General features: G+C 45.2%; 1 protein-coding gene and 1 pseudogene across 2 annotated transcripts in view; one reads left to right on the forward strand and one right to left on the reverse strand.

Annotated features, from left to right (window-relative positions):
- Positions 1-216: 216 nt before the first annotated feature.
- On the forward strand, positions 217-15,652 carry LOC103603422 (annotated as a pseudogene).
- The window catches only part of IDS (iduronate 2-sulfatase), a 40,474-nt gene continuing 29,295 nt past the window's right edge, over positions 15,640-26,818 (reverse strand). For both annotated transcript variants that reach the window (XM_008587932.1, XM_008587931.1), the window contains 3 exons: positions 22,961-23,087; positions 19,996-20,169; positions 15,640-16,795 (listed from right to left, as the gene is read on the reverse strand). In XM_008587932.1, coding sequence (XP_008586154.1) covers positions 16,323-16,795; positions 19,996-20,169; positions 22,961-23,087 — 774 coding nt within the window. In that variant the 3' untranslated portion in view covers positions 15,640-16,322. The remainder of the gene's footprint in view (positions 16,796-19,995; positions 20,170-22,960; positions 23,088-26,818) is intronic.

The following is a 26,818-nucleotide window of genomic DNA, read 5'->3' on the forward strand; positions in this document are numbered from 1 at the left end:
TCACACATGAGGAAACGGACTAAGGCTCAGAGAGACTAATGCACTTACCTAAAGGTGCACAGCTAGTCAGGGAAGGAAGTCAGAATTCACACTCCAAGTTCAAGGCACATTCTCATCCACCATGGTTTCTCTTACAGGCTCTCAAACAGTGATCAAAGAGTGGTGCAACAAATATTTTTTGAAAACTTGTCATGCCTTATTCTAAGTGTTGAGAATATGACGGTAAGTAAGATGATACAAGGTCCCTGCCCTCTGGACCCACAATTCTACTGAGGGAAATGTCTAAGGACCTGTTAACAAGTTCAGAAATTGGCAGGTGCTATAAAGAAAATGAAGCAAAGTGATACGAGAGATGTGGCAGCTCTAAAGATCAGGGACCAGGGCAGGGCAGGGAAATAAGCCCAGGGCCTTAGGAGGAAATCGTGCTGCCCTAGGCTATGCATGTGTGGGTACAAGGGCACAGCCAGCTGTCCAATCAGGATCTGGCCTCTGAAGGGGATGACCTTCAGTGTAACCGCACATCCCTGCCCCCTCTGCCAGGAAGCCTTCACCAAGCCTAGTCCCCACCACCCTGAGAGTGGCTCTCAGGCTACAGGCTGGTCTGGTACCATATGAGTCTGGGATCCTACTGCCCCAGGGAAGTCAGGAAACGTGTATGTGTGTGAGGCTGGAGGTGGTAGGCTCTTCAAAACCTATTTATATAGAAAGAAGAAAAATAAATGCATGTAATGTATATTGCCATTCACAATGAACACAGCTCCCGTGAGCAGAAGAGCTGGCCTTTTGCAGGACTATAGAGTACGAGAGCTGGGAAGGACAGCCCCTAGGTGGGGAGACCCAGGCCCAGAAGGGAGATTTATCCCAGGTCACCCCATAGGGCTGGGGCAGGACTTGAATCTTTGTACTGAGAGAGGAGAGATGGGAACAGTTTCCAGCCTGCAGGTGCTCACAGCTTAGGCAGACAAGGAAGAAGTGGTCCAAATAATTGCCACAGATTTTGATGCTTGCAAAGTAAGCATTATATTAACTAATTGCATCTATTCTGAAGTATCCCCTAAGCAAAGACCTGGTTCTTTCATATAGACTTCTACCCATCAGCAGTGGCAGCCTGCGATGTGCAGATGGTCCCTTTCAGGTGGGTCCCACCCTTCTCCCTGACTCATGGAAGAAGAAAGAGAAAACACATGATAGAACAGATAACCCGGCACGTTCTCATCACACCAGTGGCAGGGCCTGTGTGAGTGAAGCGTGTGTGCACAGGGCCAGGGCACAATGGCTATTGGAATAAAGTTACCCTGGCGTGCCTGTGTAGGGATTAGGGCAAGGGCAATAACCAAGAAGTGAAAAAATGACACATTACCTCCAGGTACTACTTGTTTTTTTTTTTTTTTTTTTGTCTTTTTCCGTGTCCGGCAATGGATCGCAACCCTCAGTGTTGCCCCCGTACCGGACCGAGACCAGCAACGGGATTGCAACCCTCGGTGATGCCCCCGCGCCTCGCTCAGCCAGTGAGCGGGAACCGGTCTGTATATGGGATTTGAGCCCTCGGTGGGAGCGCCTCTGCACTTCCCAAGTGGCGCACTAGCGCAGTGCGCCACCGGGCCGGCCCCCCAGGTACTACTTGTAAAAGAGCAAATCTCTTCCTCTGAGTCCCCTTCTCACTAGGCAGGTCTAAGAGCCTATTTGTTCTCTGTGTGAACATGGGGCACTTATTAGCATCCATCCTGGAACGGAACTCTTTGAGCTCAGCTTCAGCTCTGATCACCCCAAACTCTGAGTTCCCTCGGGGCAACTCCCCACTACCTCTTAGGGGTCACCCTTCCTGTGTAGAGAGGCCAGATTTTGAAAATACAAGTACAGGATGCCCAGTTAAATCTGAGTTTGAGATAAACAAGTAATTGTTCAGTGTAAGAATGACCCATGCGATGTTTAGGACACACTTATTTTCAGCAATTATTTATTGTTCATCTGGAATTCAGATTTAACTGGGCGTCCTGCATTTTATCCAGCAGCCCTATTCCTGCAGCCCGCATGATGACTGGCACCTGCCGCCAATGCTGGTTGATGGAGAAAACAGCCTAATATCCTGTTTTGCAAAAGTGTTTGGAAATGAAGACTACAGGCTGCACCCGCAACATCTGTGCCATTTTTGGAGGACGTTTTCACCACAGATAAAGCCTGTGCCTTGTGGGTTGCAAATGAGACCCAGTCCCAGAGGGGGAGAATGAGTTAGAAAGCAGTTAAAAACAACCCCAGGGGATCCGAGACCAGAGCTTCATCTGCCGAGTATTTTATTCTCGTTAATTCATAACAGTGTCTTTAAAATCCTGGACTAGAATTCGAGAATAGTCAGCGTGTGACAGTCATTACTCCTTTGAGACACACCAGCTCCGCCAACCAACCAGACACCCGTCGTGCGTTCTTGGTGCCACAGCGGCCTCCAGTGGCTGCCTGAGGAACCACACGCTGTCCCCACCACCGGGCTGGAGCGGGTCCCTGAAGCCAGAGCGGAAGGCGACGACGCCCCCGGAGACACGGCCATGCGGCAGGATCAGAGGATCAGAGGCGAAAGGCACAAATCCGAGTGCGCGCGTGGAGACAGAGCTGTTCCCTGCTGCTGTGAAGCTCAGACCAGACAGGGCTACGTTTCATCCTCCACGCCAACGCGTAATGTATCTGCTGACCCAGTTTTACAGATGTTCCCTTCAAAACGGACTCAGCTTTGTGAATATTTTTCTCTATCAAGCTGTGGTGATAGAAACGTCCCCCCAAAAAAAGCCCGTTTCAATAGAATGAGACTGTTCGACTCAGAACTGACTCTATTCTCACAGTTGGTTGGACTTGACTGAAATAAATAGTTGGGGGATGTGAGAAAGGTAAAACCACTGGAATTAGGGCCCCACCCTACCCAGAGCCTCTTCCCACCAACCTAGCAACAGTCTCGCTTCATTTCCTAGAAAGGGCGGCACCGGCGATCCATTATTGAAGACACGCGACTCCCATAACCTTGTACATTTTCGTGGATGTAGCTCAGGGCAAGAGGTTCTCTGCCACAGCTTCCCTTTGATTTGAAAGCAATCCAAAGAATAAAGGGAAATGAAAAATATGGCCATAGAAAGGCCAGCACTTGATCCTGACACACGAGTGTTCCCTCCAGGTACTACAAAGGCAATTTTCCAATCAGGTGGTCGCTTTATTTAGGTTGAAATCTACCCCGTGTGGGGCGACCCAAGGAGAGGACCTCTGGGGCTGCAGCAGCCTTGCTGCCTCCTGCAGGGAAGATAACTTGGAGGTGGGCTTTGGTGGCCTTGGGTCTGAGAATCGTTGGTCGGGTGGCTTGCCTCCTCTGGGCTTCAGCTCCCTCCTCAGAGAATAAAGAGCTGGGTGGGCGTCCTCCCAACTCCCAGTCTCTGCTTCTAGCGATGGCGTCTTTGGTCTTCTTCAATCTCTTTAAAGACAATTCTTTTCATTCACTTATTTAGCAAACATGTAAGTACCTAAAATGTGCCAAGCTGGGTTAGAGACTTAGTATAAAACAATGAATAAGAAATTCCCCTTCCTTAGAAATGCATCATTGCAAAGCGACCTAAGAAGTACTAGAGGAAAGACTGTGTAGGGAAAATACAGGAAAGTGGTCAGGGCCCCTCATATGTTCACAATCTTGCCGAGCATTTGATGTGGATATGCACGTGTGCCCAGGTGTTCCTTGGTCATTGATTAATGTAATTGCGCATATGTGCCCAGGTGTCCTGGGTTATGGACTTAAGTATAAAGGACCATTGGCTCTGATCCACGGCAGGCCCCTCCTCCCCAGATGCTCTTGAGGGGCTACAGGGAGGCTGTTGCTGCCAGGGCCCCCGAGACTCTCGGGGAGCCAATGCCGCTGCTGCAAGGTGATGCTGCTGCTACTACTGAGGACTGAGCTCGTGTTGTCTACCATATGGCTCCCAGGATCTTTCCCAATTACTTAGTATGGACCTGCATGTGAGGGGGCTGGTGACCTAGCCTGACATGTGCGGGGTCTGGTGACCCAGTCTGTACAGTGGGTGTGAAGGGTCTGTGGGCCCTAACCCCTAGCCTAGACGATACAAATGGAAAACTTAGCTAAAATAATGAAAAACGTTTTGGCTTTAGCTATGGATTGCTGTAACCCTACAATTGCCTAGCTTTACAGACTGAAAGAGGGTGCTATGTGCCCTGCTGATGGGAGTTGTAGGAAAAATATAGGAAAATGGTCAGGGCCCCTCGGATGTTCAAAATCTTGCCAAGTATTTGATGTAAATATGCACATGCGCCCAGGTGTTCCTTCGCTGTTATCTAGTGTAATTGCACACGTGCACCCAGGTGTTCTGGGTTCTGGACTTCAGTATAAAGGACAAATGGTTCTAATCCACAGGGTCCCCCTGCCTCCAAGGTGCCCGGGGGGCAAGGGTATGGGGAGGTTGCTACTGCTGCTGGAGGCTGTTGCTCCTAGGCCCCCTGCACCCTCGGAGAGGCTGCCACCTCTGCTGCCGCCAAACCTGTAAGCTGCGGCTGCCATTGCTGAGGACTGAGCTGTGTCATTTGCCGACGGCTCTTTCCCAATTACTTAGCTTGTGGACCTGCGTGTGAGGGTTCTGCAGACCCAGCCTGGCATGTGAAGGGTCTGTGACCCAGTCTGTGTAATGGGTCTGAAGAGTCTGTGGGTTCTAGCCCTGACAATACAAATGGAAACTTAGGGTAACTGAAATAATGAAACATTTTGGCTTTAGTTATGAACACTTAGCAATACAATTGACTACATCGGCAGGAGTCCCTGACAGTAACCCCAACCAGGAAATTAGCGTAGCTATTGCCCTAACCTGACAAGTGTGAATTTGTGCCCCCTCTTTGGAGGACAATTTGGTACTAGCTTCGAGTTTGTTTGTTTGTTTTGTTTTGTTTTTTTGAAGTTCTTTATTTTTGAATTTTATTTTATTTCTCAATATACATTGTAAGTTGATTTTCAAGCTTCCAGGTTTTCAAGTGCATACACTGCATTAGTTGGGAGCCCCAGTTGTTTGACTGACTGTAGTTAATTTAAGTGGGAAAGGTTTGGGTTTAATTTTTGAAAGGCTGCTGGGGAGCTCACAGAATCCCAAGGAAGGCCATAGTCTCAGACTTGAAAACAAGGTACAGATAAATGTGACTAGACAGCTGCCGCAACCACAGCCAAAATTACACCACAATAACAGTCTAGCAACAATACTGCTATTGCAGCTGGTGGCCACCGGTGGCCACCATCACTGCAGAGCCTGGGTGCTGTACCATGCTTCTTACCACAAAGATGGATTCACCATGGTTCCTGCTTTATGAACTCAGGGACAAGAGTGTCTGCTTAGTTGGGTCAAAGTCACATGCAAGGGAGTCACGGGGAAAGTGCACATCTGGCATTTTGTGCCTCTACAGTGGCGAGCAGTCTCTGCCTCCCACCCAGAATGATAGAGTGGCAAATATACCAAGTAGAGGAAGACATTTATGATTCTGGTGGCCAAAATCATGACCAATGTCCTCTGCGTATGCCTTTGACTTGGGAATACCATTTCTACAACTTTACCCTTTACGAATGTATTAATACTTATACAAGTGGACAAAGATGGAAACAGTGATGTTCTCTGCATCATGGTTTATCATAGAAATGACACTAGAAACAACCTAAAGAGTCAGCAATTTTAATTACTTAGGAAAATTATAGAAAACAGTGCAGCCATTATAAAGAATGTGTTCATTCATTTCCCAAACATTTGTTTCAGGTGTTACAATGTGCTTGGCCCTGGGAGACAATGGTACAAAAACACACTCTTTGCTTCCATGGAGCTTACAGGGGAACAGATGCAAATGAAATAATTACAGAATGAATGTAAAATTACGACTGAGCTGAGGACTAAGAAGTGGTATGTGTATGATGTGAGCTGCAACGGGACCTATTCAAAGGCATCAGGGAAGAATGCCCTTGGGAAGGAAGGGTTAAACTGGCCCTGAGGACGGAGTAGAAATTAGGACAAGGAGGTATAACAGGTCAGTAGGGGCCCAAATGTAGGGAAAATATAGGAAAATGGTCAGGGCCGCTCAGAAGTTCAGAATCTTGCCAAGCATTTGACATAAATATGCACGTGCACCAGTTGTTCCTTGGCTACTGCCTGATGCACGTGGGCACCAAGGTGTCCTGGGTTACAGAATTAAGTATAAAGGACAAGTGGCTCTGATCCACGGCTCCACCCGCCCCCGGGATGCTTCCGTGGGGGTGGGGGGCGCAGGGAGGCCACTACTGTTGCTAGAGGCTGTTGCTGCCAGGCCCTCTGGGACCCTCCTGGAGGCCACCTCCACTGCTACTAGAGGCTGCTGTAAGCTGCTGCTGAGGAAGCTGAGGACTGAGCTCGTGTCATCTGCCAACAGCTGCCAGGATCTTTCCTAATTACCTAGAGCATAGACCTGCATGTGAGGGGTCCAGCGACCCAGTCTGTACAATGGGTTTGAAGGGTGTGAGCCCTAGTCCTAGCAATAAAATTGGAAAACTTAGTGTAACTCATGAAACATTTTGGCTTTAGTTATGAATTACTGTAACAATACAATTACCTCGACCAGACAATTGACGTAGTTGTATAGCAATACACAAACCACGAAGGGTCTACACAAAGGCTAAGTTAAAGAGTTTTCTGCTTGTTCCCATAGTAATGGAAAGCCAGCGAAATATGGGGCAGGGGGCATGGAGGTGCAAGCAGTGGGCAGTGACAGTGAGATTTGCCTTTTGCAAAGATCATCTTCAGAACCATGTGAGCTGGGTTGTAGTACAGCAAGAGTGGGGGGCCAGTTAGGATGTGGTTGCGTGTCCAAGTGATAGGAGATGGTGCCATGGAATGGTACTGGGTGGAGACCTGGATCTCAAAGAGGTAACAGCCACATGGCCTGGTGGTGGATATCTATGCCCCATAGAGTTTCTGGGACATCCAGTCCCCATTGCAAACAAACAGCCAAGAAGCTCAAGGCTGGGAAATGCAGCAGCCTTGGCATTAACTTTTGTAGAAATATTTATATTTATTAGATGCCATTGAAGAGAAAGGAAACAGAAGTTTATAGTTCTGTCCTTCAGGAAATGGCCTCACATTCTCACATGGAAATTTTTTCTATCTGTGTGTCATAGAAAGTTGGAGTTGGGGAAGCCCTTAGAAATTGTGCAACATGAAAAGCAGATTGTAAAGTAGGATATAGAAAAACAAACAAGATGCAGACTGAACAAATTTTTAATATACATATTATACACAGGAAGGGCTATGACAAATAAAGTGGGGTGTTAGATTATTTTCTTTGCTTTTGTATATTTTTTCTAATTTTTCTGTGATAAATATGTAATATTTTCTCAATGAGGGAAAATACAATATTACTGTTTTAAAGAAATTACCTAGTATAACTCCTCTTCTATAGGCAAGGAGACTGAGATGGGAGAATCTCTCTGGACAGGAAGAAAGAGAAATCCAATTAACTACTAATATCGAAAATTTATTATTATTATTATTTTTAAATGTTCATCTTTATTTGAAAGTTCCTGGCCCCCTTTAAAGACATTTTCAAGACTATATGAAAAGGGCCACTCACCTTGTATAGTTGGCACATCATTTTAATAATTGAGTTTGTATTCCCCGGTCATAAAGTCTCAGAGAGAGCAGGGGTTTTTGTACTTAGTCCTTCTCTGGCATGTGACTGTCCAGGTCAGGGTTTCGCGACCTTAGCACTATTGCTATTTGGGGCCGGATAGTTCTTTGTTGTGGGAGACTGTCCTTGCATACTTCCTATCATTCCTAATAGGAAGCCTCTACTCACTAGATCCCAGTAGCACCCGCCTTCCCAGTTGTGACAACCCCAAATGAGTCCAAACATTGACAAATGTCACCCGAGAGCAGAATTGCTCCTGGTTGAGAACCACCAGCCTAAGTGATGCTTACATACCTCAGGTGACAGAGGGCTCACCACACCTAGGAGCGGGCTCTTCCAGCAGTGAGCTGCTATATTAGAAGGTTCAACCGCTGAGCGGCCATCTGTCCCCCTGCAGCGTATGGGGCTGGGTCTTCCCTTGTGGCCGGCTACAGACAGCATGTTTCATCTCTCTTGCCTATGGCAGTTCTTCAGAGATTTCAAGATACTGCCATGCTCTGCCTCCCTATCCCATCTGTACTCGCCCCCAAGTCTTGTCTCACCCAGGTTGAACACTCCTCCTTCAACTATTCCTTACATGACGTTGGGTACCACCCATCTTAGAGCTGTCCTCTGAACATGCTCCTATTTGTCCACATATCCATAACAGCTTCATGTCCTCGACTAGACATTTCTCCAGGTGCTGGCCAACCATACAGCATAGGTAGAACAGCTTACCACATCCTCCTCCCACATACCCGCTTATGTAGCCCCAGATCCCTTTCACTTCCTGGCAGCTATGTCACACAATGTCCCCATACTGAGCTGTTGACCAAAATGCAGAAGGTTTGCGTGTGCGACACTGCTCCCTTGGGTCACCCCTCCCTAATACCTCGGTTCTGGGGACCACCTGTTAAGCCCACATTTATCGTTTTCGAACTTCACCAGTTTGTTCACAAGACACTGGTAAGCGAGCTCACCTCAGAGGACAGCAGGGTGTCTGGGGGATGGGATGTAAGAGAAAATGATTCTTCATTGTATACATGATTGTGTCTTTTAAAGTTTGCCCACATATATTATCTAGTCACAATAAACAAGGCAGCAAATACGTTGAACGTGCTTCACCTGCTGAGATTCACCCGCTCTTCCAACCTGTCCTGATCCATTTGAGAATTTATCTTCCAAACTCCTCACTTGCGTCTACAAATATGACGAGCACCGCCTTCCAAGTCTTCAGTCAAAGCCATCAGTGAAGATAGGCAGACAAAGATGAACCAAGGCTCATCACAGCAGTAAGTCAAGACACTAAGTGGAAGCTTTTCCAGTTGGGACCCCAGGAACCCACCAATTTCCTTCCTTGACCTGGTTGGTATTTCATAGCTGGTTTCCCTAAACTGAAGGCCACTTGACTGGTGAACCCACTTCCTCCTTCTCAGTGGGGAGTCTGCACTGTAACTGCAGGGCAAGGTGAGAGACATATCACTTTCCAGAAAGGCACTTCTACACTCAAGTGCATCTCGCCACCTGTCCTCAAGAACTCACCTCCTTCGCAAAACCCACACCACAGCTGCGCTGACTTCACATGGGGAGGAACAGGTTGGGTACTTTAAGGGGGCAAACTTGTACTTCACTATCAAGATCTGTTAAATAGCTTCATTTATTTTAAGGCAGCATCAAGCAGTTCCAAAACAGCAGCAAGAATTGCACACACAATGATAATGGCAAATTTAACATGATTTATTCACACAATAACTCATGTTGCACTTACAAATAGAAGGGTATGTTTTTCAATAGTGTGGAAGAGATGAATTCATAAAACCTGTTATGTAAGTAATGAGTTTTGAATATAAATCACCTGCAAATGGTTCTTTCAGAAACACACCTGAAATGACAATAAATTAGGGCAAGGGTTTTGTAAATGCCAGCCAGGTTCAGTCTTGCTCCCAGCCTTCTTACTCGCATAAATCATGGTCCCTGAATTTTATAGGAGAAAAGGCAAAAGCAGTAACCCCTGGCTTTTGCTCCTCTCTTTGTCCATGTCCCAACTGTTGCTTCCTATCATATGCCAAATACACTATAGACCTCACTGGCGAGGGGCTTCTCCAGCCTGGGCCCCGCCACACCACCCTGTGCGGTCACCTGAAGGTTGTCTCCCAGACATCTCAGCTTGAGCCAGCCTAAGCCACATTTGTTTTCTCCAGCCTGGACTCTTCCACCATCAGAGCACTAGGACCATCGCCGAGAATCCAGAATCAAACAAAAGCATCCTTTGGTGATTAGCACCATGAATGACAGTGATCTCAGACATGACATGGAGTAACAACTGGGAAACTGATCCCAAAAGAAGTCCTTGGTGGTGGGCTCCCCACCACATCAGACTGCCTGTATTTTATCAGACACTCAAGAGGAAAGGGGCATCTGTCCCATCAGGTGAGGAAGGGGACAGAGATAGCAGCAAGAGCTTTCAGTGGCATGTAGAAAAACAAGACCCAAGCAGTGAGAGCCCTTACCCTTAATGGTGACACTAAGGGCTGAGGGCACTAATTTATAACAGCCCTCTTTGCTTCAAGTTCTCATGTGCAGAAGAGAGAAGCTGTCCAAGAGAACCAGGGGACACCAAGTGCAGTGGAGCAGTAGGGGTATACCTCAGGCCAAAAGGGCAGAGGCCAAAAGGAGAACCTGGATTCTGGTTTAATCCCAGATCCCAGGCGAGAATCCAAGAGATGCCTCTGAAGAGCTACAACTTGCAGGATGAACTTGGGGAAAGAAAAGGGGCTGAACCCCCATGTGGAAATTTATACCCAAAGCCCTTTGCACACTGAGATCTGGACGACTTGGGAACCCAGCATGGGGTGGTAAGGTTGGGGCAAGAGAGAGAACAGCCAACCCCTGCCATCACCCAGGGCAATCCTCTCTGTGGCCAGGGTGAAGCTGCTCCAGAGTCATCTTGCTCAACTCCCAGCACATACCCTAACATTTTAATTGATTAATGTAGTCTGGTTATATACCCAGAAGAATTAAGAGCAGGGACTTGAACAGGTATTTGTACACCAGTGTTAATAGCAGCATTACTTGCAATAGCCAAAAGGTGAGAACAAACCCAAGTGTCCATTGATGGAGGAATGGATAAACAAAATGTGGTACATACCTACTACGGAATGAATATTAACCAGCATTAAAAGGGACGGAAATTCTGACACGTGCTACAACATGGATGAACCTTGAGGACATTTAGTTAGGTGCAACAAACCAGTCACAAAAAGACAAACTCTGTATGATTCCACTTACATGAGCAACCTAGAGCAGTCAAATTCACAGATCCAGAAGGTAGGATGGTGGCTGCCAGAGGCTTGGGATAGGTGGGAATGGGGAGTTAGTGTTTAATGTGAACGGGGTTTCAGTTTTGTAAGACGAAAAGTTCTGTGGATGAATAATGTCAATGGTAGCACTACAATGTGGATATATTTAATGCCACTGAACCGCACAATTAAAAATGATTGAGAAGGTAAATTTTATGTGCATTTCAACACAGTTTTAAAAAATGCATATTGGGCCGGCCCGGTGGCGCACTGCTACAGTGCACCACTTGGGAGCACGGCGGCGCTCCCACCGAGGGTTCGGATCCCACATACAGACCGGTTCCCGCTCACTGGCTGAGCGAGGTGCGGGAGCAACACCGAGGGTTGCGATCCCATTGCCGGTCCCAGTCCTGTACGGGCGCGACACTGAGGGTTGCGATCCGTTGCCGGACACGAAAAAAGACAATAAATAAATAAATAAACAATGCATATTAAATTTTAGAATTTCAGTCAAAAATAAAAAGATTAATGTAGGAAGTTCAGTGCAGTCTTTACAACTCTTAAGCAAGAACTGCTAATGACATGAAAAACCATGAGAACATTACATAAGATCAAAAGAGCAAGATATACATTATATGTGGTAGGTTTCAGCTATGTAAAGATAAAAATGTCCATATCTATGCATATATGTATGGACAGGAAAAGAGTAGAAGGAAATACACAAATGTTACCAGTGGCTATATTCTGAAGGGTGGGCTTCCTTTCATCTTCACCATTTTTCACATTTTCCAAATTTTACACTATGAGCATACATTATTCTGATAATGGGGTAGAGAGAGAGGGTAAGTACAAAACCAAATCAGAAAAAAATGAAAAGGAAAATGAATTTTATTCAATCTCCAGATTGGGGAGGGGTCTCCATGTTTAACAGGAAAGGATGGGAAAATAGTATCACACAGGAAAAGTTCATTTATTTGATTACTTTAAAAAGTGAGAATCATAACCAAAATTTATTAAAGGCATATTCACACAACTGGAAACACAAATGCCCAACAATTGTACAGAGAGAACAATGATCAAAGTCACCAATAAGCAAAGAATTAGAAGTTAAAACAGGATACCATTTTCACCTATTACCGTAGGGCGTGGGTTTTTTTGTGGTCTTTTTTTTTTCTGTTTTATGATTTTTATTTGTATGCTTGTTTATTTTTGGCTTTCCTATCTGCAGGTAGGAAGAGAGTAAGAAAGGGAGCAAAATGGAGATGTTTGTGACAACGTGGCACTGAGAGACTAACCTGAGGGAATAATCAGAAACACTTAAAAAGATTTTTATTCACAAAGGTGATCATCACAGCATTATTTTTAATACTGAAAATTCAGAAATAATCTATATTTCTAAAAACTGGAAGAAAGTTAAGTAAATTGCAATAAAATTACACATTAAACACACTACCACCAATATAAAGTATCTTTACAAAAATCTGTAATAACCACACATAATACTTAGCACAAGAGTAAGAACATAAACTGCATGATAAAGAACATAGTGTGATCACAACAATGTAAAAACTTCATACCCCAAAAAGACAAGATATTAAGTGACTATCTCAGGGTAAAATATTCACGGATTTTCTTACCTAGTACTACATTTCTGTTTTCCAGGTTTCTCTAATTAACACATCAATTTTATAATTAGAGAAAAATACCTTTTTTGAAGTAAGGTGAACACAAGATTCTTTAGAAACGTTCATTTCACCCCACAATATAGTGTAAGGAGTCACAAAACCCTCAGCATCCTGGAGGTGGGGGCATGGGAGGTGGGCTGTGAAGAATGGTTATGAATGGGTGGGTGCAGAGGGGAGGGGATACCTAGGAGTGGGCAGGGAGGCAGGGACAGGCAAGGGAGAGTCAGGGACCAGTAGGTAAACTGGTCAGCCAAGGAAAGGGGCATCGTGGAGTCAGGGAAGACTCTGACTGCTCAGCAGAGGTCTGTGTAGACCCAGTAGTAGGCACTGAAGGTGTTCTCAAAGGGCAGGATCAAAGAGGCATTTTAGGAAGACACATGGATTCCGTTAGGAGCAAGGGAGGAGCGAGGAGGGTAGGCAAAGTACTTGGGAAGGAAGGGGGAAGGACTGAGTCAATGGCGATGTGAATGCAGAGGAACGGGCTGATTGCCATAGTCAACTCCCTACTCTACACTTAAACCCAATATACTTTGCTCACCTCTGGACAAGTCTGTGGGCAAACACAGGGCAGAGAGACATCTCACAGGTGGAACTGGCCAACAGCCAGTGGATTCAGCTCAAATCCAGAGTTAATGAAGTTCAGCTCTGTCCAATCGAGCTTCCTGTCATGATGGAAATGTTCTAGATCTGTGGCTACCTAGAACTTGAAATATGGCAGGTGTGTCTGAGAAACTTATTTTTAAATTTTTATTTCATTTTAGTTTATTTTATTTTATTTTATTTTTATTTTTTGTGACCGGTAAGGGGATCGCAACCCTTGGCTTGGTGTTGCCCGCACCGCGCTCAGAGCGCACTGGCCATCCCTATATAGGATCCGAACCCGCGGCGGGGGCACTGCTGCACTCCCAGTGCCGCACTCTCCCGAGTGAGCCACGGGGTCAGCCCCATTTTAGTTAATTTTAAATAGACACATGTACATAGTGGCTACCACATAGACAGCACAGACCTAGGGCAGTGGTTCTCAAGGCGTGGTCTGTGGACCAGCAGCACCACCTTGGAGTTTGTAAGTGGTGCAAATTACAGGCCCCACCCAGCCCTGCTGAATCAGAACCTCTCAGGCAGGGCCCAGCCCGCTGGGTTTCAGTGAGTGCTTGGGGTGGGGGTGGTCCTGATCCTCATGTTATTGAGCCACTGAACTAGAGCCATTCAAAATGTCTGGGGATCACTACTTCTGGCTTCAACAAAAACATAGAAAAGAACCCCTGTTCAAGTGAAATGGGGACTTCTACAAATAAAGTTTCTGAGAACCATTCCAGATATGACCAGCTCAGTGGGATCAGAGAAAGGATATATGAACCAACAGAGATGTGGTTTCTCTAAGCTGAGTCAAGATAAGGAACTTGATTAGCTTTGATATTGGAAAACCAGAAAGTGGCTGCTTTCTGGTGTGTGTCAGACACGTGCAAAAGGAAAACAAAAATGGCTCTAAATTGGGTTCAGTGTCAAAAACACAAAAACCAATCATAACTCGTTAAGATGATTTAGAAGAACATGACACTGAATATGAAATGCAGCCTTTGCTTCTAAAAGGAGAGATCTGGAAAAGAAGGCCAAGGAAAACTAAAACCTATACAGAGCTGAAGCATTCTGGGGCTACACCCTCACGTAGAAAGGACAAGACAGAAGCACTTCCAGCAGAGACAAATCAACACACAGAAGCAGCCGATGCAGACCTAGATGCAGCTTTGGTCACACGGGTGAAGAAGAAAATGCAGCTGGAAGAAAGCATCACAGACTTACTGATAAAATGGCAGGTGCACGTCACAGGTGCCTGTCACTTTACTCTCATCCAGCACAGTTCGGCTGACAACTTCATCAAGAGCAGAATTTGGAGCTTTTTGATACTAAGACTGTGCTTCAAGAAATAAAGTGAGAAAAAATGAGGTGCACATATTGTAGCCCACCAGGAGCAACAAATGGATGTGAGATAAAAACCTGTGTTAAAACTTATCATTCTAACTGTGGAGTAGGAGATAAAGCTAAATACACTGTGAAAATATGTCATGAGGAATTTACAGATTGTATTGTAAAAATCATAGTGAATGTGAGAGAACAATAAAGAGGATGAAGAACGAGAAAGAAAAAGCTGAGGTAAACTGTCTAGGATCAGGAGACATGAATAGGGCCTTTCCCTCCTCAAGCAGAAATTGCTGCTGCCATAAGTTAGTGTCATAACTGCTTAGAAGATCACTGTGGTACCATATACACACCTATCATAGACCAATCAGTTTTTAAAAAAGATCTTTGAAATTTTACTGACTTTAACGTAATATCTTGTCTTTTTGGTTATAATTTAACACACTACAGTCACGATCTAATTTGCTGTATACTGTTTCATAAACATTTGCCTTGAAACACTGAAGCTTTTGTAAAAAGAAAATTACTAAAAAAAATACTTATTTTGATACCGGACTTCATTAGATGTTTATTTAGAAAGCTGCTGACTCTTCTGATGACTACTGATAATTGATCAGCTTCAATGTGTTATAAATATGAGTTGTAAACATTCCTTCCCTTTTAAGATGATACAGACAAAGCTTCTTACTACCACCTGCCTTTCTGGTTACTTTCACATTTAGGGTGTATAAACTACATTCAGGGGGACTGAAAATTACCTAATATTATCTTGATAAAAAGTTTTCACAATCCTCAAAATAATTTAGAATTTAATAAAATTATGTTTTCTTTAATAAGCAGTTAAAAGTAGAATATTTCTGCCTCCTCGATAAATGAATGTCTGCAACCAACTTTCCCTAAAGAAGAACACTAATATGATTTTGAGTGACTCAATCTATGGATACAGTTACAATTCCAAGTGTTTTTCATTGTGAATAACAGTCTTTTAATACATGGCCATTGAGTTCAAGGGTCATATTATATGCTAACAAATTATTTGGGCCAGAAAGTATCTGAAAAGTTTTAACTAAATTTTCCACACATCTCATGTCTCTAGTTTACTGAGCATTATTTATTATTTGGTGTAGAAATTCCACATTCATCGCTTCATACATATTTTATCTTTGGGTTTTGAAATCCTGTGGTCTTAGAAACAAAAATTAAAGCTAGACTTTTAGATGCCAACTTCTAGCATTATTATTAACTTTATATTTGAAAAAGAAACATGGATTATATTTTGATATAATACTCATATTTTGAATATACTGGGCTACATAAGACATATTATTAAAATATAAACGAAATAACCAGGAACTTACTGTGGGACCTAATTTGATATGGTTATTTTGAAGTGCACTAAATTCCACAAATAAAGTATTTCTTGTATATAGTGTTATGTTTGGTTATTATGGTTCTTATATCCAAAGGTATGACATAATTTTAGTTTGTTCTCTTGCTATTTACTCATGCAATAAATAAGCTATGACTGTTTAAAAAAAAAAAGGACAAAAAAAGGTGCAGCCCAGCCCTAGTCCAATTACCAATTATAAATTAATAAAGACAATGAAAAGGTTTGGGTGTTACATATTCTTAGGCCAAATTGTTTTTGCATGTTTTGGTTACCTACCCCTCAGGCTGCTTCCCATATTATGGGTAATTACAAAATACCCAGCTCTAACTTCTCTCACCAGCTGGAAGAAAGCACATGATATTTGCCTTCTGTGGTTGGTAAAAGTCAAGGCATCAATGATCGGGGAAGTTCTCCACCTTGAGAATCATTATACATATTGTGATCCTGCAGTGGGTCTGAACCCACAAAATACAGTTCCCCTGCATGGATGTCAGAAAAGTTGGCCAGAAATTCATCAGGATTGAAGCCAACCCATACAGTATACCTATAGTCTATTGTGCGTATAGAATAGCCCATGACCTTTATATCTTTTAAAGTTGGCTTGTCAGAATTCCACTGAGGGGAGTCTGCAGGCCGGGGGTACTGGCTATAGGCAATCAACTCACGGGGATTACTATGGAAGTACGGATCCTCTTCCAAGTCATGGTATCGAAAATACTTCAGCAGTTTCCGGCCCTCTCTGCACAGCTCAACATGAAATGAAGGAATAGGGCAGCGAGGCGGAACTTGCAGTCCTGCAAGTCCAGCAAGTGTGGGGAAGAGAGACACGAGTTCCACGAGGTCCATGGCTTGCCTGCCTGAGACAGGAAGGGACACAGCAGAATCTGTTACATTATGGAGGCCTACTACAGCCAGACAGAGTAAGTAAAGAAACGTGTCTGGGCTCCACAAGTTTATTTCATTTATAACATTTATTTTTAGCAAAAGAAGTTTAGGACCACCACCACCTCAGCACCTCATCCTCCACTAACTACTCATCCAATCAAATAGCAAGAGGCAAAATTAAGCTGCACCAAGCCTGTTGGCACTTTTAAAAACTACTTGAATTTTGGAATAAGTGTAATAAATGATTCAGGCAAGGATCAACAATTAAGGTTAAAACCACTATGTAACAGTCTGTTGAGGAGCAGGATATACTGAGTCTCACAATATAACCTCACAGATTGCTTCTTTCTGGATGTTTGCATTTGATTCACTTTTCTATTATGGTAACATACACATAACACGAATTTACCACCTTACCCATTTTTTAGTATACAGTTCAGTTGCACTAAGTACATTCACATGACTGTGCCATCATCAGCATCATCCATCTCCAGATCTCTTTTCATTTTATACAACTGAAACTCTGTGCCCATTAGACAACTCCACTTTTCCCCCTCTCCCCAACAACTGGCAACCACCATTCTATTTTATACCTCTAAGAGTTTGACTACTCTAGATACCTCATATGAATGGGATCATACAGTATGTGTCCTCTGTGTGGGGCTTATTTCACTTAGCATAATGTACCCAAGGTTCATTCATGCTGTAGCATGTGTCAGATCTTCTTCCTTTTTAAGGCTGAGTAGTATTCCACTGTATGGACAGACCACATTTTGTTTATCCATTCATCTGCTGATGGACACTTAGGTTGCATCCACCCTTTGGCTACTGTAAATAGTGCTACTATAAACACTCATGTACAAGTTTTTGTCTGAATACATGTTTTCAGTTCTGTGGGACATATACCTCAGGGTGGAATTGCTGGGTCATATTGTAATTCTACATTTAACTCTTTGAGGAACCACCAAACTGTTTTCCACAGTGGCCCGCACCATTTTACATTCCTACCAGCAATGCACAAGTATTCAAGTTTCACTACATCCTTGCCAACACTTGTTTCTTGTTTTATTTTTTGATTAGTAGCCATCGTAATGTGTATGAAGTGGTATCTCACTGTAGTTCATCCATCTTTAAAGTCTAAATCCTGCACTTTAAATTGATTCCTATTAAAACTGATCTTGGCTTTGTATTATCATTCCAGCCTTTCTGGATCTTTAAGAGATTACTTTATAATGTCTAGTTTCATTTTCTAGACACTTGTAAGTAAAATAAACAGAAAAAAAGTAAAGAGTTTTGAAAAGGATACCTTTACAAGGGCAAGAACTGGCTGATCTTAACCAACTGATCAAACTTAGCACCACTCATAATGGCACAGGCCATCATGAAGTGTCCATGTGATATAACGGAGGTCACATCACATGTAGTACACCTGTCAAAAATGTTTACCCTGAATTTAGTCATGAGGAAACAATCAGACAAATCCAGACTGTGGGACATTGTATAGGGCAACTGGCCTGGACACTTGTAAAAAGATAATGCCAGGGAGATAATGAGGGACAGATCACATAAGGCTTTGTCAGCCATTGTGAAGACTTTTAATCAGAGAGAGATGGATGCACAGGAAGCTCCTGAGCAGGACTGTAACATGACCTGACTTGGGTTTTAACAGGACTACTTTGGGCTGCTCTGAGGAGGGAAAACTCCATGGGATCCAGGGCACAAGCAAGAATATCATTTAGCAAGGTGTTGCAGTAATACACCAAGACATGGTGGCCGTGGAAGTGGTTAGAAGTAATAGGGACAGATTCTGAATGGAGAGCGACAGGCTTGCTGAAGCTGTGCACATCACACATGGAGAATGAGAGAAAGACAGGGGATGAGATGTTTCCACTATTTTTTTGCAAAAGCAACTATTGCCATTTCCTGAGAAGGAGAAGAGTGTCAAAAGCAAGGCTGAAGGTGAAAAATCAGAAGTTCAGCTTCAGGCATGTTAGACCAGCCAAGTGGGACAGGCTGTTGGAAATACAAGTCCAAAGTTCAAGGAATAGATACAGGCTAGAGATAAAATTTAGAAATAAACTGGATGACAGTACAGTTATATGAACACCTCCCACCAAAACTTTCAAAAAGGATTCTCAATCTGTCAGAAGATTCTCTTAGCAAACAAAGGGCTAAAATCACGGCTTAAAGCTGTTTAACCTTTCTATCAATACCATGATAGAAGACAAAGCAGGTAGCATGCAAAAATCAAATGTGCAGAAAATAAACCCGGGAAGTACAAAGCAAACTCAGAATAGTCCAGAAAAACCAGAACTGTTAGTCCAAAACCAAAATAAATTTAAATAGGAATCAATATAAACTATAGGATTTAGGTGTTAAAGATGGATTTAAATACATAATTCCAGAAAGGGGGCAACCTGGCTTAGCAGAGTTCATGGAAAAAGCACTCCACACAGGTCACCACATGCGGGCAGGAGGGGTATCTGGTCCAAGATACAACCGGGAAGTGCTTTCTCAAACTAGAGCTTTTTTGAACACAGGAACCAGGATAACCATGGGTCTAAACACTACCTTGTGAGAAATGCTTAAAGCACTAGGGATTTCAGCTTAGAGAAGAAAAGGTATTGGTGGAGGAATGGGGAGGAGGCATCACTGCTGTTTTCAAAGCTTGGAAGGCCTGGCACATGGAAGTCAAAGTAAACTTGCCCTTCACTGTTGGGGAGGGCACAGCAGAATCACCTGGCAGATTTTACAGATCTAGTGATTCGCTAGATTGATGAGCTGCCAAAATGGAAAATGTTCCTTCCAAAAGTTGTGCAGGTAAAGGATTCTGCTAAACTGTCAGGGGGCAGCCCCTCCCTCTAAACTCTGGAGCACGCTGTTGTCACCTCTACAACAGCCCCCTCCCCATCCTGGGATGCCACCTTTTCCTTCATTACTATGCACTCTGAGGCTCCTAATGGACAGGGGTCATACTTGCAGCTCTGGCTCTGCCACTCCCAAAGCCTGAGAGGTGCTCAGGAAGTGTATGCTGACTAAACAATGTCAAGAAGGAATTCCAGCACTGGGAGGAAGGCGGTCTGTGTGAGCCCCCAGCCTATGATTCCATAAGTTGGTTCCCATATGTGTAAATTAAAGGTGTCAGGTAATATTACTTCAGCATATTTTATACCTGGATCCATCAGCTCTGAGAGAGAATCAAAAGGGTCCAGGTAAGGGAAAAGCTTCTTGCCTGCCTCTGGAACAGAAGCTGTCCTTCCAGGAACATAGAACATCAGGGGCACACGGGTAGTAACATCAAAATTGCTGTATTTGGCCCATTCTCCATGTTCACCTAGAGCCCACCCTAGTTCATAAAAAGCAAAGAATGACAGAAAATGAATAATCATAACATGGCTTATTTTAGACACCATTTTATTTCCTGTTGTAAAAACTACAGGAAGTAAAACTTACCACCTAGAAGAAATTCCTCTAGAATTACTGCAAAAAGGTTAATTTCACCTGGATTATGCTTTAATCAAGGCCAGAAATTGAAAAAGAAAAAATAATATTAAATTCCTAAATTAAAGTATCTTCTTTTAACAAGCAACTAGGAATATATACCCATGGTGGGATGTGTGTAGATTCAACAAAGAACTGAAACACAAATGTACTTCAAAAAGTTCGTGGAAAGATTCATATTATCTTTCAGTTCTGTTTTTCCACAAACTTTATGAAGTGCCCTTGTACATATGTACTGTATTCATCACAGCTGCATCTGCCGACATCTGAAAGCGGATCGTGCAGAGTACAGCATGAGACTTCGCTGTGAAGGCAGTCTATGGATGATATTGGGGCTGTGAATGGAGTCCAAGCCTTTGAGGGGTCTGTGGCCTCCAGAACAGTGCTGGATCTTGTTCTGAATTGATGGTACTTACCTGAGGAGACCCCAAGTTGGATGGCACCTCTTACCAATCAATAATCAAGGCACGCATCATGCCCATCAAAGGTGCTCAATGCATCTGGTGAGCACCTTCCGTCTGGCTGTCAGTGTCACAGGTTAGGTAGGGATTTTCAGAGCTTGGTGGAGCTCAGGGAGTGGGGTGGCTTCCACAGTCCCTCAGTCCCAAGGGCTGGGTGGGGACAGCCCCACCTTCCACATCTCCACTCTCTACAGGAGTAGAAAGCAGCCTTGCCCCCCGAGGGCTATGGAATGGGTGGGTGGGTTATGCAGGGGGCTCCCAGGGCACCAACTTGGAGGTTGCACTGCCCCCAGTCTTCTGGGAACCTAAAAAGACTAAAGGGAGGGTCCCAGCAGTGGGAAATCAAGAGTCATCCCCCAGAAGTCTGGCTGGGTGCACACAGATGTCATGAAGGTCCCTTGGCCAGGCTTTCTGTGGCTTCATCGAATATGGGCCCTGGGATCCCGCTGGCCTCTGCTGGCTATGGTGGGCCACCCAGCGCCAGGCAGAGGCAGTCTCCATGCCCAGCACAGGCCTGGCACCCGGCAAACACTGAATAAATAGCTGGGACTGCCTGACTGCAAGAATGCTTTCATCAATGTTGTGCTGCTGTACCAGGAGCAAATTCATGAAGAAGACTTGGTAAGGAGAGCATGTGCCTGTGTGAGCTCCCAGGATCTGTCTTGAGAGGAGGAGGACGAAGAGGCTGATTATCTTGATAGGCAGCTCAGAAGGTTTCTGCGTCCTGCCCCAGAGGATCTGGACAGGAATGTGGCAGCAAAGAGCAGCCCAAGAAATATGAACTTGAGAAGAGGCCGTCAGAACCACCAGAGCTCTCTCAAGCACACACTCCCACACCCAAGCCTGCGGGCTCCTGAGATACGGCACACAAACCAGCTTCCAGGTAGTTCTGACGTAGTACGTCCCAGGAAGGCACTTTGAGATGGGCTATTTGTAATCCACTGTAGCTGCCTCAGAGCAAAGAGTAGAAGAGGAAACTAAGCACTGAGAAGAGGGGTTGGAAGTGGATGGCATATCATTAGAAATATGTGAAAAATTACGGTACCTCCATATATAATGAAATATCACAGACTGATGCAAGAGAAAAGGTAGGTCTGTGAGAAATGACACAGAGAATTGTCTATGACACTGTTAAGTGGAAAAAAACCCAGGGAACATAAGAGTACACATAGCACAATGGTGTCTTGTGATATGTGGCACGTTACTCACATATATACATGTATAACACATATCCTCATGTACGTACATGCACAGCCAATGGCTAGCAGACGCAGCCCTGATCTGTCAGCACTAGTTAGCACTGGGCAGATGGGATAAAAGGGCAGGACATCCTGGGCCTGTGTTTTATACTCGGTATACATTTTTTTCTTTTTACGATGGGCACATGTTATAATTTACTGTTGTTCTATTTCGTATTTGAAGATATGAAAGAATTATTTTCCTCTTTCTAGGTATGATAATGGCTTTATGATTATACTTCAAAAGAGGCAATATATTTTAGAGATAGTGATCGGAAGAAAGAACCATCTGGGATTTGTTTGAAAACAGCCTTGGGGGTAGGGTAGAGCATGAGGATGAGATGAACAAGACTGTGAGTGGGGAGCTGGAGGGCCGCTGTTTCATTCTCCACTCTTGGGAGTGCTGAAAAGTTTTCAAATTAAAAAGAATGTTTTGAAAATATAGTTCCAGTTTTGGAAAAAAGTAGGGAACAGCCTTAGAAGAGATAAAGACTTGAGAAAGCCAGGCTCTTGGCAGAGAGGACAGCAGAGATGGTGATGGAGGGGTGGAGCCAGGTCTGAAGGCCTTGGTGGGCTCTGCCATGATTATTCTGGATCCTCCCAGGAAAAACTAGAAGTTCTCTAAATTTCCAGGTTAAAAATGGGGGTTAAAAGAGTACCCCCCCCACTCACAAATGAAGGGTTCCTGCTGTTTTCACCAAGGGAAAAAAAAGGTTGCTACAAGGCTCCCCAGTCTGCCCACCTCCACCCCTCAATCATCCAAGATAGAGGTCCCCCAGACTGACAAATTGATCATAAAAGCATCCCATGACTTTTGACTTGGGGCACTGCTGATTCACAAAGAGAACACGCCTATGTTTATGGCAAGTTTAAAAAGCATGTTTCACAGGAAGGTTCAGATGCTCTGAGTGACTCACCAGGCATTTTTCATGCTTACCGTGATCTGAAGTCAATACAATGATCGTGCTGCTAGCCAGCTGAAGATCATCCAAAGCACTCAAAAGGCGGCCGACCTGTGTATCCAAATAGGAAACAGAAGCAAAGTAGCTCTGGCGGATTTTCCGCTGCAAATTAGAAAAAATAAATAATGAGCATGACTACAATCTAAACTGGGTATACCATGAGATACCCAGAGATAATGTTCTCCTGAGTATCCCGCCCCTCAATTGATGCCCTTGGTGACTTTCTCAGCTATAATCCTCCTTATGCTATCATGCGCACATCTTCACACACAGTCCCAGTAAAACCTGCAGGTCCCAAAGCAGGATTCATTTGGAAGCAAATCAGCTTTCACTTTAGAGTACAGATCACAGCAAATGGATGTGTCACTTACTGCCCCTTTCTGTCTCCCTCACATATTCTGATGGGTCCCAGGACATGAAGGTGTACACAGACACAGATCCCTCAGTCCCTCAAACCAATGGGCCCACACGTGCTTTGCAGAGAATCATGCCAAAGATAATATTCAGCTGATTGATTTCCTGGGGCTGCTGTAAGAAAGTACCACAAACTGGGAGGCTTAAAACAACACCAATGTCTTGTCTCCCAGCTCTGGAGGCCAGAAGTCTGCGATCAAGGTGTTGGCAGGCCTCGCTCTCTCTGAAGGCTCTGGGGGGAGGACCTGGCCTCTTCCAGCCTATGGCGGTGGCTGCCATCCTTGGTGGTCCTTGGCCTGCAGCTGCATCACTCCAGTCTCTGCCTCAATCTGCACATAGCCTTCTCCCCTCTGTGTGTTTCTGTTTTTTTCTTATAAGGACACCAATCATATTGGATTAGGGGCTCACCCTACTCCTGTATGACCTCATTTTAACTAATTATATCTGCAACGGCCCTTTTCCAAATAAGGCCACATTCCGAGGCACTGAGGGTTATGACTTCAATGTATCTCTCTGGGGAGCACAAATAACCCACAGCAACAGCCCCCAGTAGGCCTTTCCTCCAACCACTTGCTCACCCAGCAAGAGACAGAAAGTACTCATCTTCAGGGACCATGGCTGTCATGTGTTGCTCATTTCTAATAAACTCTCAGCAGGCAGGAGAAAAGCAATGGAGAAACAATGAGCAGCATACCTTCCTCAGTACCTAAACCCAAGAGGGACTTTGGGAATAGCCAGGCCATCCCTGAAGTAAAGGAGCCATCAGCTCCTCCTGGGCTGACCCAACCCCAGCCTTGTTCACAAATGCTAAGGAAAAAAATTAATCCCCCACCCCCACCAAGGGGTGAGAAGCAAGGGAGCCGCTGACTTCTCAGACCAGCCCCAGCCTTATTAGGTCAACCGCCAGCTTCTTTTCATCACTGTCAGGGTGAGGACAATCATGAGACTCATCCGTCCTCCCCTTGTGGTAACATCTAACCAGATAGACATCTAACCTTCTAAAGGATTATGATTATGTGGAATCCTGGCCTACATATACTTTCTGGTAGATAAAGTCTTCAGTTGGTAACTTGGGGAACTTTGGTCCTTCTGGAGACCACAGACACCTGTCAGTATGGCTGTGTCCTATACAAGGATACTCCCTCCTACCTATGCTGGCACCTGGAGATAAGGCAAAAAGCAGACAGGGTCCTCACCCTTAATGAACCACCTGTCCAGCGAGGACACAATCATGGAGACAAGAAAATGAACACATTATTGGTGGGGCCCAGGGATGATACAGGAGAATGAGTCTGCAAGTCTGCCTGTGGAAATCAAGAAAGGCTTCACAGAGGATTTAGCATTTGAGAAAAGGTGCTTGCATTCAGACAAATCGGGGTAGGACACTCTAAGTAGGGGCTGTGGCATGTGGAAGAATGTGGAGTCATGACAGAGCAGGGTGTATTTGGGCCTAATGAGCAGTCTGATGTGCCTAGAGAACCAAACTGGAGGGGACACTGAAAAGGCAGGTCAGAGCCAGATAATATGAACTCAGTGGGTTTATTCACGGAGTGGAGGTACCAGGCTGCAGGCCAAAAGAGTCACTGGGTTCTTTCAAGGTGAGGAGTTGATGCAATTCGGGCTGCAGGTTGGTAAGAGTCCCGTGGCAATAGCCTGGAGCACAGACTCCAGGGGTTTTAGACAAAAGTGCACTAGATCACTGCTGGGCACAGAAGAGGTGCTCAACACACTTGAGCACCAACAAAGCAAGGCCCACCTTGTGGTCCAGAAAGATATGCTGAAGGATGCAGAAGACAGGGGGGATTTGAGGGGAATTTAGGGGGATCAAGTAGGTGGGGGGGAAGAAGAGGGAGCAGGGCAAAGGAAGGAGATGAGGAATCCAAGGGTGACTCTAGGTTTCACATTCAGCTGGGGGCATAATTCGCTGGGGGTGGGGGGCAGGGGAAGGCACAAGAGGAGGGAGGAGAAAAGGCAGGGCAAGGGTGGTGGCCTGACCACACAGAGGCCTGTGGAGCTGAGGTCTCCATGGTTGCTCTCCTGGGAACGGCTCTCATGCATGCGTGGACACACCCATCTGAAAATCAGGAGCAAGGCCTAGGCTGGAGGAGTAGTTCTGGGAGTCATCTGCCAGTAGGGCTCACAGGAGTCCAGCTGGGGAGAAGGGGTGGAAAGGACAGAGTGGGGAGACTGGGGCTGACCCTGGGGAGCAGCACCTAGGTGGCTGACACAGATAGAGGGGCCTGCCACAGAGACTGGAGCCGAAGGGCCAGGAAGGCTGGCAAGGAAGCCCAGGAGGCACACATTTCTAGAACGGTAGGGCTGGTCAACAGTGAGAAAGCAGCATGGAGCTCAGGGAAGGTCAGGACCCATGAGGATGAATTTTACTTGCCATCAAAGTGAATGTTGACCCAGGTGAAAGAACTAGTGCGTTGGGGAGGCAGAAGCCCAAGCAGAGGAGGATGAAGAGCAGATGGATAATGATGCAATTGATGCAACTAGAACAGATCACTTTTCACTCTCTCGCCCTGGAAGGGCAGGTGAGGGGTCAGGAAGGGAGGAGAAACAGGTAGGGTCCAGGGAGGCAGTACTTTTGAAGATGGGAAGGACACAAGCAGATGTAGAGGCTGAAGGGAAAGTCAGCAAGGAGGAAGTAGGACCTTGCTCGACTACAGAGATGGGAAGGAGGAGCACTGGTGGGGAGTCAAGACCCTGCTGCTCTTCTTCCGCAACTAGGGAGAAGGCCTTGAGCCTGCACACGTGCACATAAAACTCTGGACTATCAGTGAGAATGATAAGCAATAACGTCCATTTACCAAGTACCTGCTAGGTGCCATCAGATCCTCTGAACCACCCTTCAAGTTGAGTGTTGCCATTCCCATCTTACCCATAAGGACTGCAAAGCTCAAAAAGGTTAATTAACTTGCCCAGAGTGACACAGTTGACAAGGGTCACAGATAGGATCCATGCCCATGTCCATCCTGTACATTTCCTTCCCTCTAGCTGTTGAGCAACCTCCATCTGTAAAACAGGAAGGGTGGCCACCCACTGAGAAACGGGGCCAAGGGGTGTCAGGGGCTGGGAGTGGCGAAGGTTCAGAACAGCTGCAAAGGACAAGCAAGAAGAGCTGAGCAGAGCACACACGGGCTTCTGGGGCTTGGCATTTGAGGGCCTCTGTGCCTCATGGCCACATGGCTTCTCTCCAGCAGCCCCCAGGACTCGGCCTGGAGAGCAGAGGGGGTGACTGGACCATCTGTGATCAGGGTATTACAGGAGGGGCAAGGATAATGGACAAGTGTGCTGAGACACTGGCAAGAACGGCAAATGACCTGCTACGAGGCCTTAGCTAGTCGGGAAGGAGCAAAGCCAAGAGGCCACCTAGACACAGAGGGGAGAACAGGAGTCTATACTCTGGCAATCCC

The sequence above is a fragment of the Galeopterus variegatus genome, unplaced genomic scaffold (genome assembly GCF_000696425.1).
Source record: "Galeopterus variegatus unplaced genomic scaffold, G_variegatus-3.0.2 Scaffold4600, whole genome shotgun sequence".
Taxonomy (NCBI): domain Eukaryota; kingdom Metazoa; phylum Chordata; class Mammalia; order Dermoptera; family Cynocephalidae; genus Galeopterus; species Galeopterus variegatus.